We start from the raw sequence: 14,661 nt of genomic DNA, 5'->3' as shown, positions 1-14,661 counted from the left end.
GCTTTTAGTTAGTTTTTAGCTCGCTGAGGCAGAGAAGTTCCCCAGACTGTTTTTTCCCTTTTTTCTTAGATCTGTTCAAACCTGCTCTGGACTGAAAACCCAGACAAACCCCGGGAGCTCATGCCTGTGGCCCACCAGGGCCTGGGCCTCAGCACTTTCCAGCACCAGAGGGACTGATAAGAGACTGAGTAAGCTGAGCTACACCCATGGAAAGGACTTTTCTGGATTTGCCATCTCTTTGAACATCGAGAGGTTTTATTGTTTAATATTATTCCATGTCTGTTAAATAAACAGGTTCTTTTCCACTTTTCTCCAAGGAAATATTTTTTCCTGAACCAGGTGAGGGAGGGACCACTTGAATTTGTTTTCTGGAGGGTCCCCATTTGGAGGTTTTCTCCCGAAGTTGCCCTAAAGAAGGACAGCGAGAAATATCAGATCCTTATTTAATGGGGATTTCTGAATTTGTGAAATACATACTGGAAATGCTTCTGTGGTCAGTGAGGGTTCTTCCAACTCTATTTTGTGTCATAGAGGAGGAAGAGGAAGGAAGTTTTTTACCAGACATGTAGGATTATTTCTCAGCAAAAGGGATTCCCCACTCTGACATTGCCAGCAGAGATTCTCCGCAGAGGATGTCAGCTTGGGGCTCCAGCACATGTGTGCTCCTGCTCCCTGCTGATGGCAGAGGAAGACACTCTGCCCCATTTATTACACCCTGTAGTACCTGCTGCTCTTGTTCTATTAATTTTCACTGCTGCAGCACTTTCAGGCTCCAGGCATGGACAGGAACCTAAGTGTGCCACATTTGCTCTGAAAGCAGAGTAAAAATTCTCTGAGGTAGTTGTGACTAGGGATGATATCTCTTGCTAGCAGACAGAAGGGAGCTGGAGATTTTGAAACAGAAGTATGAGGAGGGATAGCTGACACCTGCACACTATCTTCCATTTCCTGCTTTAACACCTGGGATCAAAGTGCCCCCAAACGCTTTTAGGATGCCTTGAGTGTGAAGTGTTTCTGATAGCTTGGATTCAAGGATGCTTGGCCATGCTCTGAGGAGGGGCTGGTCTGGAGCCAGTTCTGTGCAATAAATGAAAAAGTTGGGTAAATAAATAACTGAGAATTTGTGACAGAGGCTTACAAACCCAAGATTGGCCTAGAGAGAGTGGATGAGGACTGACTATTCACCATGTACTGACTTTTGTCAGAGCTAGCTGAGAAGATAAAGAATAGGAAGCATGTACTTGAGATCCTCAAATAAAAAGAGGTCAAATCATTGGTTCTCAGGCATAAAGCTTCTGTAATCTGCTCAGATGGGCTTTGAGCAAGTAGAATGGGGCTGTTTGTCCTGTTCATCAGACTTTGTGACTAGATCATTCTGGACCTGCTCTGGATTTACAGAACGGCACCAGTGTTTGGCAGCCACCCTGTGAAGGGTGTTCGTTCCTGCCAGTGACAGCTGGAGGCTGAGAGGATGTGTCAGGAGTTCTTATTCTTCTCTGCTTTCTCTGCTCTGTCCTCAAGTAACCAAGGCTACAGTAAACAATGGGGTACTGGGAGGGACAGACCTCCACTCTGAACCCTACAGAACTCTCCTATCAATTTTGTAAGAATTAAAAGAAAGAATTTTTTGTAAGAATTAAAAAAAGGAAATTTTTGCAAATGAGGGGTGTGGCAGCCCAGGTTGGACCTTCCATAGGCCATATTTATTCAGTAGAGTGAGGGGAATTCACCAACAGGATGCTAGTGCTGCCCTTATTTAGAGGACAAATCGTTACCTGTGTTTTCTGAGGGTGTGCTACTGTACTTTTGGGCAATGCTATGGGAATTGAGAAAATATATCAATATTCCACACATAGACTCAATCCAATTCTTATTAATGAGATTGATAACTGGGGGAAAGAAAAAAGGAAAATAAAATTCTCTCTGTTTCAGGAAGTACAGATGATTTTGGTTGAATAAATTTTCATTCAGATAGTCCATTTTAAATGAGTATTGCTCGGCTTACGGTCCCTTCTTCCTCCTCTTCCTTTCATTAGCTCCTCTTCTTTACCTGCCAGACCCTTGCAGTCCTTTCTCCTGTTTTCCATCCCCTCTACAGATATTGCCCTGCCTGAGCACTGACCACACACAGCCTTCATGGGTGGAGAACATCAGTGAATTGGTGAGCACAAGGCAAGAAAAGGGGTTGGAGTGGGGTTGAAAGGACAGGATGGGTCTGTGAGCTGCCAACCAGCTCTCTGTCAGATGGCTCATAGCTGAGCTTGGGAAACCTCAGGTTTTCCAAGCAGCACAAAGTGGTCATGACACATGGTGAGAGTCCAGCACATATTCTCTCATTGCTGACTACGCCACCCCCTGAACTATAACACAGTAATCCATCTGCTTCTTAGATGATGTTTTCCCTGCCTGGATGCTCAAGGCACCTCTGTATTTTCAAGCACTAAAATAGAGCTTCTGGGATCTAACCATATTGTTACCTCCGAGTGATACAGGTGGACCTACGTCCCCTAGGGAGGAAGCCCAGTTTGTGTCCAGAGCACGTCCTTCAAGAGGCAGGACCCAAGGTATACACACCCACCCATGTCCCACATGCACAGTGCCTATTTCCTGTTAGCTCATTAATGCTGAGGGCGACAGGGGCCTGCAAAGAAGCTCCTGCCTCTCCCCCTGGTCTCCACTGTCATTCCCCATCCCAGCAGGACTGAAGACCCGTTGGGTTGCTTTCTCACTGTGCTGGCAGAGAAAGAGCAGCTGGAGTCGGCTCCACCTGCAGCCGCAGGGCCCCTTCAGGTCATGTCCTCTGGGACACCTGCTAGGTTGGGACCTCTTCAGACATGCCCAAACAGTGGAAAATTATGCCAGGCTGGCATGGGACTACAGCTGACACTCCTGCTCCTGTTTGGAGCTGGTGTCAAAGCAGTGACTCAGCAGAAGGGGCACAGACCAGGAGACGTGGCCAATTTCAAACGTGAGGAGGCCTTGGGTGCCCGGCACAGGCATGACCCCTTTTGCTCAGCAGCTCTTCTTCCTGGCTGTGCCCACCTCTGGGTGGATGCACCAGGCTGGGAGAAGAAGGAGCTTCAGGGGCTGGGGAAGGTGAGACCAAAGAGGGGACTTTTCCTGGGCAGTTTAGACCCTTAAACCTCTGGAGAGGTGCAAGGACAAAGGTGTGGAAGCATCCAACACTGGCCCAATGCTGACCCTGCTGGGCCAGTAGGGATTTTGTCACTGATGAGGCCAGTGGGCTCAGGCTGAAGCCAAAAGGGCCCTCATATGGACATCATATCTGTAGGATCTCAACAGGATGGGGGGTCTCAACCCCAGTGCAACTCTATTTGTGGGGACATAATGGAAGGAAGCCTAGATGACTTTGAGTAGATTTAGGCATTTACGCCCCCATCCTGTAAAGGGATTAAAACAAGCAGCTTTTCTTTCTTTCCATTTTCCCTACACAGAGAGAGCATAAGGATTCTTGTTTTGAAGATAAACATTGCTTGAGATTCTGGGAGAAGAGTTTCTTAAAGCAGGGTGTAGTAACCAAAATGAAATTGAACAAATGCATCAAACCCAAGGCATTTAATAAAATAAAACATCTCTTCCACCCCCCACACCCCCCCCTAAAAGCTGGGTTAAAAATATGTAGCTATACATTTGTTCAAAAGGAGAGAAAATTCCTTCTTCTGGGGGTATGGAGTAACTTTTCAAAACAAAGCCCACTAGACAAATGTATTTGGGGGATTGGATGGAATAGGCCAGGCAAGCTTTCTTTCCTTGTCTTCTCTGTTAAAAGCATCATAGGTGGAGTCTTTGGTGACACTTTTGGTTGTAGCTGGAATATCTGCAATACCAACATGATTTTTTTTTGCTATCCTAGAACTGGTGGTGATGGTGTATGCATTGCTTCTGTAGCATTTCATGGCAGACATGCAAAAAGTTTCTTTCATCCCTCTTCTGAAGTTTGCATTATAGATTGAGTAGAGGGTTGGTTTAGAGGCTGAGGAACTGAAGGAGATCCAGGTGATGGTCAGGAAAAGCAAGGAGCTCTTTCTGTAGTCTGTTTCCTGTGGGTGCCACAACTGTACTGTGAAGAAAGGCAGCCAAGACAGCAGAAACATTGAGTTTAACATTAAGAACATCTTGATGGTTTTTACTTTTGTTCTTGGAACAATATTTGTTGTTCTCCTGACAGTCATTCCATCCGTGCCTATTCTCCAAATGTACTTAATGACTTTCTGGTAAAAAAGGCTAATGAGGAGGGACGGGATCAAAAACACCAAGAGGAGGTGGATGATACTGTAGGCAGATCCTTGCCAAGAACTGGGAAGAAAAAAGTTGCAGTGGTGGTCACTGTTGGAGCCATAGAGAAAACAGGCTGGTGATGCAAACACAGCACCACAGAGCCAAGAGGTCAAAATCATTTTTTTGGCTTTCCCCCTGGACACTTTGAAGCTCAGGGGGTAGACAATGGTGTAGAATCGATCCACGCTGATGGCGAGGAGCACATAGATCTGGACTCCAGGTGTGAGGTACTGGATGTATCTGACCAGCTGGCACACCCTGCTGCCCAGCATCCACTGCCCAGAGCTCAGCTGCAGCAGCAAGAAGGGCGCGCTCCCCATGCTGCTCACGAGGTCTGCACAGGCCATGGACACCACAAAGTAGTTGGTGGTGGACTGTGTCCTCCTGCTCCTGTGGATCACTAAGCAGACAAGGAAGTTTCCCAGGACAGAGATCAGCCACAGAGCTCCCCAAACCACGGTGGCAGCTGCGATTTCCCCCGACCTCAGCCCATATTCTACCAGAGAGTGGTTCATGCTGGAGCCGGCTCCTGGTGGTGGAGGTTCTGCCATCTCGTAGCCAGCAGGAGGGGTGGAGGCTTTGGGGCTGCTCGTGTTCTGCAGCAGGAGCAAGGTAAGGAGAAAAACAGGACCACTGCTGTTATCCACGCTGTGAGCAAACTCAGCCACGTCTTTTCCTCAGGCTGCAGACAGAGAGGGGAGAAAAGGTTCTTTTGAACAGCTGTGTATGAAAAGCCCATCTTAACCCACAAAAGAATATTCTCAGTAGTAGAAATATATATTGTGACTTCTATATTTCATGAGTAACACTGAAATACAGCTTCTGTGTTCCACTGTAGCTGGTGGTATGACAGGCTGTGTCAGGGGGATCCCACCCCATTCCCTGGCTGGTTTGAGGTGGCTGCCAGCCTTTCATGCCCTTTTACACCCCTTTCACTTTTGTTCCTCACATCCCCACTCCACATCTGCGCCATGTGCACCATGACCCCAGCCCTGCCTTTGTGGGGGGAACAGGAAGGGCAGGACCCCTTGGTCAACACAGAGGGTCCCCAGGTAATAAGAGGCCTCAGTCCTAAGAAATTTCTGGACTATTACCATGTATGTCCACAAGCCCTGACCAGACCAGGTTATAGCCCATATGGTTTTCCTAGGAGCAGGATGTCTGTGGTGGGAAGCCCTTCCCTTGGGACTGGAGTGCTGCCCAAGGAGACTTCCTTGGATTGAGCACTCTCACCACCAGCCCCATACCTCTCTAAGAATGACTGTTTTGATCTTGAGTAATCCTTACACCCTTGTGGATGAAGTGAGCTGAATTTCTGGGAGCCCTTCAGTGAGAGGCCTTCAGCATGAGCACTTTGGGCCGTTGTTCTTGTCTGTGGAATAACATTGTCCCCAACTGGTGACACCAAACCTATCACCTGTCAAATGTCACTGCCTGTAAATTACAGTTTGTCTGAGGGAGTTACCTGTGAAATTGTTTTCTTGCACCGCCCTTGCAGACACACCACAGAGTGTGATGGGTGTGGCCTCGTGTTCTATGCCTGTGTTGCTAGATAGTTCCCAGTGTTGAGTTTAGCCAGATGGTTGGGTTGGACTTAACCTGTCGCAGGGATAAAATGGAAAATTAGCTGATTTTAGTGGCTATACGTGTGCATCATCTTGACATGCAAAGCTTTTTACTCACTAGACTCACTAGACTTTTACTTTGTCAAAAGACAAAGTCTTTTCTATTGATCTGCTGTGAGAATGCTGAACTCCAGGGCTTGATAATGTGCAAGATAAATCAGGATTCAGTCACAATCAGAAGATCAAAAAGTTTATCCTAGAAGCCAAATAAACAAGCTCAAAAAGCCACCACCATCCTCCTCAGCTTTCCAAGTGATCCAAATTTCCAGGTTTGTTTCCAGATGGGCTTTTTTCAATGTTTTTGCATCTTTTAGTCTGGCTCTGCATCTACCACCTGTTTTCTTCTCTTTGTCTGCCTACTCAGAACAAAGCCTGAAAGCATAGAGCCACTGGATGAATTTGGGGTCTCACCCCTTGTGCTGTTTCCTATGTCCCCTTCAATAATGCAGTGCAAAAAATTGTCAGAGGTGGAAGAAGAAAAGATGTGTTAATTGCTTGTTGTGATGATAGAAGATTTTTTCCTCTAGGTTTTTAGAGCCTGTACTCGGTGTGACACCATTTGTGTGATGTGAAGGGGAGCTGTCAGCATGTCATACATTGCCCCTTGTCCCCTCCTCTGCCGGAGGGTTGTGGGTACCGCCCAGCCTGGCTTTGCCTTCCCCCTCATCCTTGGTTGCCTTCTCCCTCATCGTTTTCTTAGTGGCTTTGCCTGGCAGATGATTCCTGATTTCTCAGAGGGCTCCTGGTTGTCTTTTCCCACCCTCCTCTGGATGGAGGAAGAAATCCTACTGTCACCAGCTGTTGGCAGGGCATTTGCGCTGCTGTGTTTGGCAGAGTAGCGGGATGCATTGTCAGTGCAACCTGCTAAATTACCTGTTAGAATTAGCTGTAATAAAATAATACACGTGGAGCCTATTAACTAAATAGAAAGGAACATTATGGGATAATTTTCTTCCTTAATTTCCCTTCTTACCATGCAGAAGTATGTGCCATTTAAAAATATCCAGCTGTACAAATTAAGCTTTATAGAAGAATAATCAGATAAAATGTCTTGACCAGTATTGAAGAGCAGTGGAAATCTGGTACAAAAATGAAATGGCCCTTCTAAGCTGTTAGGGCAGGCAGACTTGCTAACACTGTTCTCATTCTATTTCTCCTTGTGAGCCAAATCTGCTGTCCATGTCTGCTCAGACCTGACACATATAGTTTTGCAGGTGGGTAAACCCCAAAATAGTTACAGGGTTGTAGTGCCCAGATAGTACTTTTTGGCTTTTTTACTGATGCATCTTGCCTAAGAGTGAGCCCAACCGCTGTTCACAAGAGCTAGGGTTACCTGCAAACATGCCTTGGAGAAGACAGGAATGGAGCAGCCCTGGGCAGAGAACAGCGTGTGACCGCAATGGAGAGCAATCAGAGGGTGTCCAAAGGAAGGAGAATTCCAGGATATGAATCCAGCTGCCTTGTGTTGGAGCTTTGTTGACCAAGGAAGAAAAAGGAGGGTGGGAAGAGCCACCCATGTTCAGCACAGATGGTTCTCATGCAGTGCTGGTTTCCTTGCTGTCAGTGGCACAGGAGAGGCACCGAACAGAGGGACAACTAGTGCTGAATTTTTTGATTCTTCTTTGGAAAACTCCAAAATAAGGTCATTTAGCACACTGCTTACAAGGCAGAGGTGAAAATATAGGTGCAATTATGGGGAGTTTAACTAACTTGAACCTAGGATTTAACTGGTTGTGCAGCAATTAATTGTTTTATTTTTCAAAAAAGTAAAATGCCATCTGATTAACCACTATACTCTAAGATTCCTACATTCCTAGTTATAGATAATTTTTTCTTCAAATGGACCAGAAAATAATTTCTTTTTTTTTCAAAAATTATCCCTATTCAAGCCTATTTTCCTTATGTGGCACTGAGATCAGGATCATGCCCTGATTTAGTACTAAGAACCTGAGTGTCTGTGGTCCAGCATATGTTTTCCTTCAATAAGAAATTCTGGTTTTATGAAATCTGTTTTTTATAGTGGAGACTTGAACTTCTGCATTATGAGTAATGCTCCAAAAGGAAACATGACCATAAAAAGCTCAGCATAGGCACAACTCCTTATGGGTCTGAGATGCAAATAACTGGAGATACTGTGAGTTGCTACATTATTTATCCCCAATTCCCATGTCTGTGCTTGCTGCATTGTTTGCTGCAATATGATTTAGGTGTTAGTGAAAACCATTCAACTTGCAAATATCAGATCCATAAAAACCACTGATGAGTTCTGTCAACTCCCTCTGCCCTGAAGGTCCATAAGCAAAAGTGTATAAGCACAACAAGTAAAACCTACATATAGGAAGTAGGTGAAGCCTAATTACATTTTTACTTAACAAAAATGCTTGTATTAATTCTCCTTTTAAACCAATATAATACTGACCTGAATGGCTGCTTTCCAGTAATTACAAGTCTGCATGGATTCAGCAGTGCCAAAAATCTCACTTTGTCTGTCAAGCATTTTAGAGTGGGAATCCTTTTAAAACTGGTATGAGGCCTTTCTATATTTCTGTTTAAAAACCTACTTTTTTGTGCATTAGCTTTGCAAAAGAAAGAGCATGTGAGATGACTCATAATCATTGAAAAGGGATTTCCTGGTGCCACAGATCAATTTTACTGACCTTAATTTGCAGTTTGGAATCCAAAGAGCTCCATTTTGAGCTGATAGCCCTCCAAAACAGATCTGTTACTTAGAGATTAATTATTTGAGCGACAAGAACTGCATGAAATCACTGCCACATATATTTGGCTGTTGCACAAAGTCCATATGGCATAGTCACTGTGTGTTTTCACGTTCACTGTCCTGTATAAAAATCCAGCACTCGTTGCAATTTGGAAGAGCAATGCCTAATAAGATTCACAAAAGAATGCAGTAAATAGGATGTTCTAAATGTTTTATCAAAAGAAAAAGCATTTTGTTTCCCAACTAGTGTTTTTCAAGATTAGAAATGCAGCTAAATAAGCAGATCATTGTACATTACTTGACCTAAGCACTAGCAGAGGCTTTTTTTTTTTATTCAACGTATTTTACCTCTCTGCATCATAGCTGCAAAACACCAGGTGAGCATTGGCCCAGCAAATTATTTCAAAATTCCCCCTCTGGAAGAGTATCTCTGGAAAAGCTGCCAGACTGGAAGAGAAACGCTTCATCTAACTGAGTGTAATCAACATTAAGACTGTGAGTAAATTAAATCAGAGTGGGGGACAGGGTGGGGGAACTTTCATCTGGCTGTGAGATGCTAGAAGGTGACATCACCCTGCCTAAATTAAAATGAACTGCCCTGCGAGTGCATTGTGCTAATGTAGAAACCCCTTTGTAGCAGAGCACAGTGTTTTAGCCTCTCTCTGTCCCTTGCTGTGCAGAGATGACTGTTGTGCATATTGAGGCCATTTAATCCTCCTGCTTTCAGTGGAGGAATGTGGATTCACATGCTTCTGTAAGCACACAGTTTCCCTGCCAGTCCTTTTCTCTGCTCTGGTGCTCATAAAAATGCTCAGCTCCTTGCCTTGCTCCTCTTACAAAGGCATTTTTATTCTCTGGGCAGCTCTTCTGAGCAAAGCCTGAAAATCTCTTGAGGTGAAGTGTGCTCCTCCTCACTCTCTGCATTACAGTGTGTGGGGATAGGAAATACTTGCCCCTATTTTATCATGAGAATAACATGTTCTGGGTGCAGTGAAGCCTTTGAAATCTGTGCCCCCATCTCATATGCTGTTACCTGCTCTCTAACTTCACCCAGCTGGTGGAGATCCCTGTCCTGCATCATGGAGAACCAAGGATGACATAGCTGTAAGCATGGATTGGCTTATGGATGGAGCTCTCAGTGGTGCTGTGGAAATGGCTCAGCTGATGTTCTGAGCTGAACTGATTGAGCTGAGCTGATCTGTGTTTTTGCATGTTACATCAGGATCTGAGGGCCTAGCCTACACTGAGGGGTGAGATCATGGGAGCAGAAAATATGGATGGAACTAAATAAGAGGAGGAAATGTTCTGATTTTCAGCACATCTAAATAATATCTTCTGTATGCTGGAGGAAATTCAGGGCACCTAGGCAGACTCTTAGCCATTTGGCTTCTTTGACCCTTCAAGTTCTTTGCTGACTTTTTAAACAAGGTTAAAACTGAGGACAAAGATATAGTACTGGAACAGCTGCTGGGATTGGAATAAATTTTTATTCTTGTACTGGCTTGGGGAAGAATTCTTTTTCAGCTTCATCCTTCTGAGTTTAGTAAGGAGTGAGACATGCAGTAGCTAACTGGAACAAGATTCATCTATTCCTTCTGGGTCTGTCAGCTCACACTTGGAGTAACTACTGTGACCTGGAGCACTGGGTTAAGGGCAATTCCACAAGGTATGATTTTAAGCAAGCAGGATTCAAACTCGTACACAAGTCACAAGTCACTGCATTTTGACTGAGTGTCCGCAATAGATGTTGCCATCTCCTGAAGTTCATTGTGGTTTTAAATGTTCTGGTAGCAATGGCTTTTCCCTGCATCTTGAGGCAATGAATTTTTCTCATGTATTTACTGGGGGTTAAGACTGACCTAGAGGTAGACACCGTAGGTCTATTAACCTGGGGTAAGTTGCTAAAACACAGTAATTATTCATGCACCTAAACCTTGAGATGTTTATTTTCTCTTGGCTCTGAGAAGGAGCCCTTACTGTAACTGCAGATTCCACTTACACCCAACATCAGCTCTGGTCCAAGTAGAGGCAGTGGTAAAATATGAACAAGATTTGTGCTCAGTGGTACCCAGATAGACATGTCCTCAGAGAGCACCACACTGTTTGCCAACAGGTACACAATGGCTGCAAATCTCTTTTTAGAGGTGTAACTCTTACCCTCAAAGGACAGCCCAAAGGACGGGTTTAAGTGTTTCGGGGCTTTATTTTATCTTCCTGCTGCTCGGATTAGTATGCAAAACTCCAGATTAGCCCTAAATATCTAAAAATTATTATCTAAGAATGGTGGCAGAACCCAGATTTGTTCTCAGTGTGACTGTGGGGGCATGAAAAAGTGAGAGCAAGCAGAAGGGCTGACCTAATTTCCAACTCTGCTGTCAAAATAGCTTCCACCTACTGGAATTGCCCAAGAAGAGTGTAGAGATGCTTGAAATACAGCTTTGGAGGCTTTTTGTCCTCCCCAAAGGGGATTGATTCTGTCCTTGGGCATGGCTAGGCTGTACCCTTTCCTGATTCCGAGGTAAAAATATAGATGCTCTCTCCCATGGGCTTGCATTAATTTTTGGCAACACCAGGCCCTGCCCACAGCACAGCACATTTTTCTGCTTGATGTGAGGAACATGGTGCTTACCAGGGCTGCTTTGCCATGGTGGGTGTTGACAGATAAATGGTGGTGAATCTGATGCCTGGCTAGTTTGTCTGCCCGTCTCTTGGAAATTCTCACCCTTTCCCTGACAGGGAAAATGCACCAGCAGCTACAGCAAGGACTTTGGCAGCTTACCTCACCCTCTCACCAGCAGGGAGCACAAGTTCTCCCCCTTAGAGAACCTGAGGAATTTTTTTTTAACTGTTGGTTTTGTGTGAAAAGGCTATTCTTGATGGGAAATCCTGTAAAAACTGCTTTCTTGTCACACAAGATAATAATGTGGCAACAGGATTCTTGTACTGGTGCAAACGCTTGTGCTGGGATGTGAGTTCCTGTCATGTGGTTCTTGACCCTTCTTGGCAACATGGAACTGGTGCTCACAGGACACAGGTCCCTGTGCCAGACACAATGACACCAGTGATGGCTTACAACCAGAGATGCCTGAGATGCTTCCAGGAGGACTCATCTGGTAGGAATAAGAGGAGCAGACCTGCACGGGCAGTAGAACAACATTCACATTCTGACAGAGGATATGGCCATTAGTGAGAGCATTTCAGTCTTCCTATACCTATACTTGGCTGGAGAAGCTGGAAGGGATGAAGGCCATGCACAGGCCAAATTGGGTTGGAAATGCCTAATATGGAGATGATTGTGGGAAGGCAGTCTCTCTGCTGGGTGAGGCTTGGGGGGGATAAAAGCAGCCTAGGAGAAGCCTAGGCTGAGTACCTGAGGGAAGGTATTAGCCTGCTGATAGCCCCTGATCTGGAGATGTCTTTGTGGACAGGGTGCCAGTTGCAAGAACTGTGTTTGCTGCATGCCAGAGGGAAAGTCTAGGGAAAGATGAAAGTTGCTGGAATGCAGAAATACCAAACACACAAGGGCTGCGCCATGTTTTGGTGCTGGGAGAGCTGGTGGGGAGGGTGAGCTGACTCCACCTGAGGATGTTAGGGGTTTGTTCTGCATTATCGGACTGGAATTGCTATCTATTAAACACCTGAGAGAGGGTTCCTCGTGGGGCTGCAAAGGAAAATGCAGATGGAGGCCATATGGTGTGACCCAGGTGTGGGAATTGCACTGCACAGCTCTGCAAACAGATGCCTCACAGGAGAGCTGCCGGGGAGTGAGAGTCTGCAAGCTCTTACTTTGAGACAAGGAGCAGTTTCCCAAATGTGTCTAAGGTGTAGAGATTCCTCCCCTTACTGGCTCATCTGAGACCAGAATGCTTAAAATAAATCAGAAATCAAGCTTACTCATAAATCAAGTTTTAAAAAAATCCATATTTAGACACCCAAATAAGCTTTTAAGGATGCCTCTTGGTTGGCAACCAGTTTTTCTGCAAACCAAACCACTTGTTTAAGTGGTTAGAGTGACTTTAACAACAAACCTTCAAGAACCACATCTGAGAACCTTTGCCAGAAAGAATTGGCTATGAATCCTGCCTCATACACACAAATGGCCTTTTGAAAGCAGAAGGCAGCTTTACTTCCCCATTACTCTGTGAAGCCAACATACTGTTTGACATGCTGGAAGCCAGCTGGATAAATGAGAAATATTGCTATGCATTCTTAGAGAGTCTGTGCCTGAATTAGCTAAACCAGAACAGCTCTCTTGCCTGTGCTGGCTATGGATAAGCAAAGATTACTCTGCCTGTAGGGTTTCCCTGAGTAGCTGCACCAAGGCACCCACACAGAAAAGGGGAGACAGCGCTTTCAGAAAGGATGATTTCAAATTAAAAACTGAAAAATACAAAAGCAGCTGTTCTATAGCAATAACATGAGGAAGGAAGAAGCTGTTTGAATGTATTTAGAGACAGAAAAAAACGGATAAGCAGAGCAGTCTGCTCCATTGCTGTAAAGTAATTTTCTGTTTTCACGGAACTGATGATGTCAGGAGATTGTTTCAAACAAATAAGTAACATAATTGAAAGATAATGAATAGAGAGCATGTCGATTTGTCCAGAAAATATAGGGAGTTATTCTGCAGTAATTCTACACACCCCCCTGCTTTTAGCAGAATAAGCTTAAAATTCAAGCCCCACAGAACATTTGCTCCTGAGGAATGAGTCCTCCTGGCTAATCCCCAAGTGATTTAAATGCACATAAATAAATACACTTAAGATAAATGACTGGACAAGATCATGTAATTTGCCTCTGCAGTGAGAATTACCCCTTTAGCTACAGCAGTGCTCAGCACAGCCCATATGCACCCACGTACCTGCTCCAAAGCAAAATCCCAAAGGCGCTGGTCCCCTCCTTGCTCTGCTGCTTATCCCAAGTGAAGCCACGTCTGGGAAGGTCCCGGTCATACTGGGAACCACAGGGTAGCGCCAGCTCTCCAGCTGCCTCTGCCTGCCTGTTTGCAAAGCTTCCTGAGGGGAGGGACGGGGTATTCCATCCTTCTTCTTCAGCTGAGGAAAAAATGACGTTTCGCAGGGGTGGCCGCTGCCCAACTCCTTTCTGTGTCATGTGGGATGCGGATGCTGCGGCCGCCCCCCGGCAGGTCCCGGGGCTCCTCCCGCTCCGTCGGGGCAGCAGCACCACGGACAGCGCCGGGCGCGGCAGGGCGGCGGCACCGGGGGACACCGAGGGGACACCGAAGGGACGCCGGGGGACACCAGGGGGGCAGCGGGAGGCCCCCGAGGCGGGGCCGCCCCCGACCCGCGGCGGGGCCCGGCTGCCGGCGCTGACGTGCCGGTTGCCATGGCGAGCGCGGCTGCTGAAGAGGATGCTTTTCTCCCACGATGGTCGCCATGGGACCCCGCCGATTGAAAGGAGCAAATGAATAAGAGGAAGGAGGTGGAGAGAATATTTAACTAGCTTCCTCCGGGAATTTGTGCCTTTTTTTTTTTTTTTTTTTTTAATTCCCATGTGGATACTGAAACTCAGACAGCCTGGTCCGTTTCCCTGCTTAGCCCCCAATTCAAAATTCGAGGAAAAAACCTTTTTTATTTTGTGGGAAATGGCACCAACACAATTTCCTAATGTGCTCTGTCACATACACTTTATTAAGCAAGTTGGAATAATAACAACCCATCAATCGTCTCTCACAAACATTTTTCCTGCAGAATTACAACAGCTCTATAAATTGTATTACACTGCAAGTTTAAGGAAAGAAGAGATCATTTCAGTACTGGCAAACTTTCTGCCTGTGAACTAAGGAAGAAATTTTTTTGAAGTATGGATTTCTATTGTTTTGGGATTTCTGACTTGAAATGCATTAGTAAACTGAACAAACAAAGGCTGGATATTTTCCTGTTTTCCCTCATTTTTCATTGGAGAACTCCACGTATGTTTTTATATTTAATTTTTTTTACTAGATGAGAAAAAGTACAGTTTTTTATTGAAAAAATATGTCAAGGAAGAACTAATCAATGT

The 14,661-nt window shown here is 45.3% G+C and overlaps 1 protein-coding gene and 1 long non-coding RNA gene across 4 annotated transcripts in view; one reads left to right on the top strand and one right to left on the bottom strand.

Annotated features, from left to right (window-relative positions):
- The first annotated feature begins 300 nt into the window (after positions 1-300).
- The window catches only part of LOC117244422, a 39,593-nt gene continuing 25,232 nt past the window's right edge, over positions 301-14,661 (top strand). The window contains exons 1-3 of one of the 2 annotated variants that reach the window (XR_004497491.1): positions 301-2,161; positions 9,007-9,138; positions 9,698-14,572. This is a non-coding gene — a long non-coding RNA (uncharacterized LOC117244422). Of the gene's footprint in view, positions 2,162-6,271; positions 8,059-9,006; positions 9,139-9,697; positions 14,573-14,661 lie in introns of those variants that run through there. The other variant, XR_004497490.1, reaches the window with a different exon arrangement.
- LOC107204214 (probable G-protein coupled receptor 19) lies at positions 3,600-13,588 on the bottom strand. Of its 2 annotated transcripts, none has more exons than XM_015627045.3 (3): positions 13,502-13,588; positions 5,765-5,898; positions 3,600-4,981 (listed from the first exon to the last, which is right to left on the bottom strand). In XM_015627045.3, exon 3 carries the CDS (start codon positions 4,848-4,850, stop codon positions 3,717-3,719), a length of 1,134 nt encoding a protein of 377 aa, XP_015482531.1. In that variant the 5' UTR covers positions 4,851-4,981; positions 5,765-5,898; positions 13,502-13,588; the 3' UTR covers positions 3,600-3,716. The 2 variants fall into 2 exon arrangements, with proteins under 2 accessions (XP_015482531.1, XP_033370281.1); XM_033514390.1 differs by lacking the exon at positions 13,502-13,588 and adding an exon at positions 8,582-8,691.

The sequence above is a fragment of the Parus major genome, chromosome 1A (assembly GCF_001522545.3).
Source record: "Parus major isolate Abel chromosome 1A, Parus_major1.1, whole genome shotgun sequence".
NCBI classification, from domain to species: domain Eukaryota; kingdom Metazoa; phylum Chordata; class Aves; order Passeriformes; family Paridae; genus Parus; species Parus major.
This window is presented reverse-complemented; position numbering and strand designations above follow the sequence as displayed.

Excerpts from the sequence above, each read along its gene's own strand:
- LOC107204214 (XM_015627045.3), bottom strand. The coding sequence starts at position 4,850 with ATGGCAGAACCTCCACCACCAGGAGCCGGCTCCAGCATGAACCACTCT.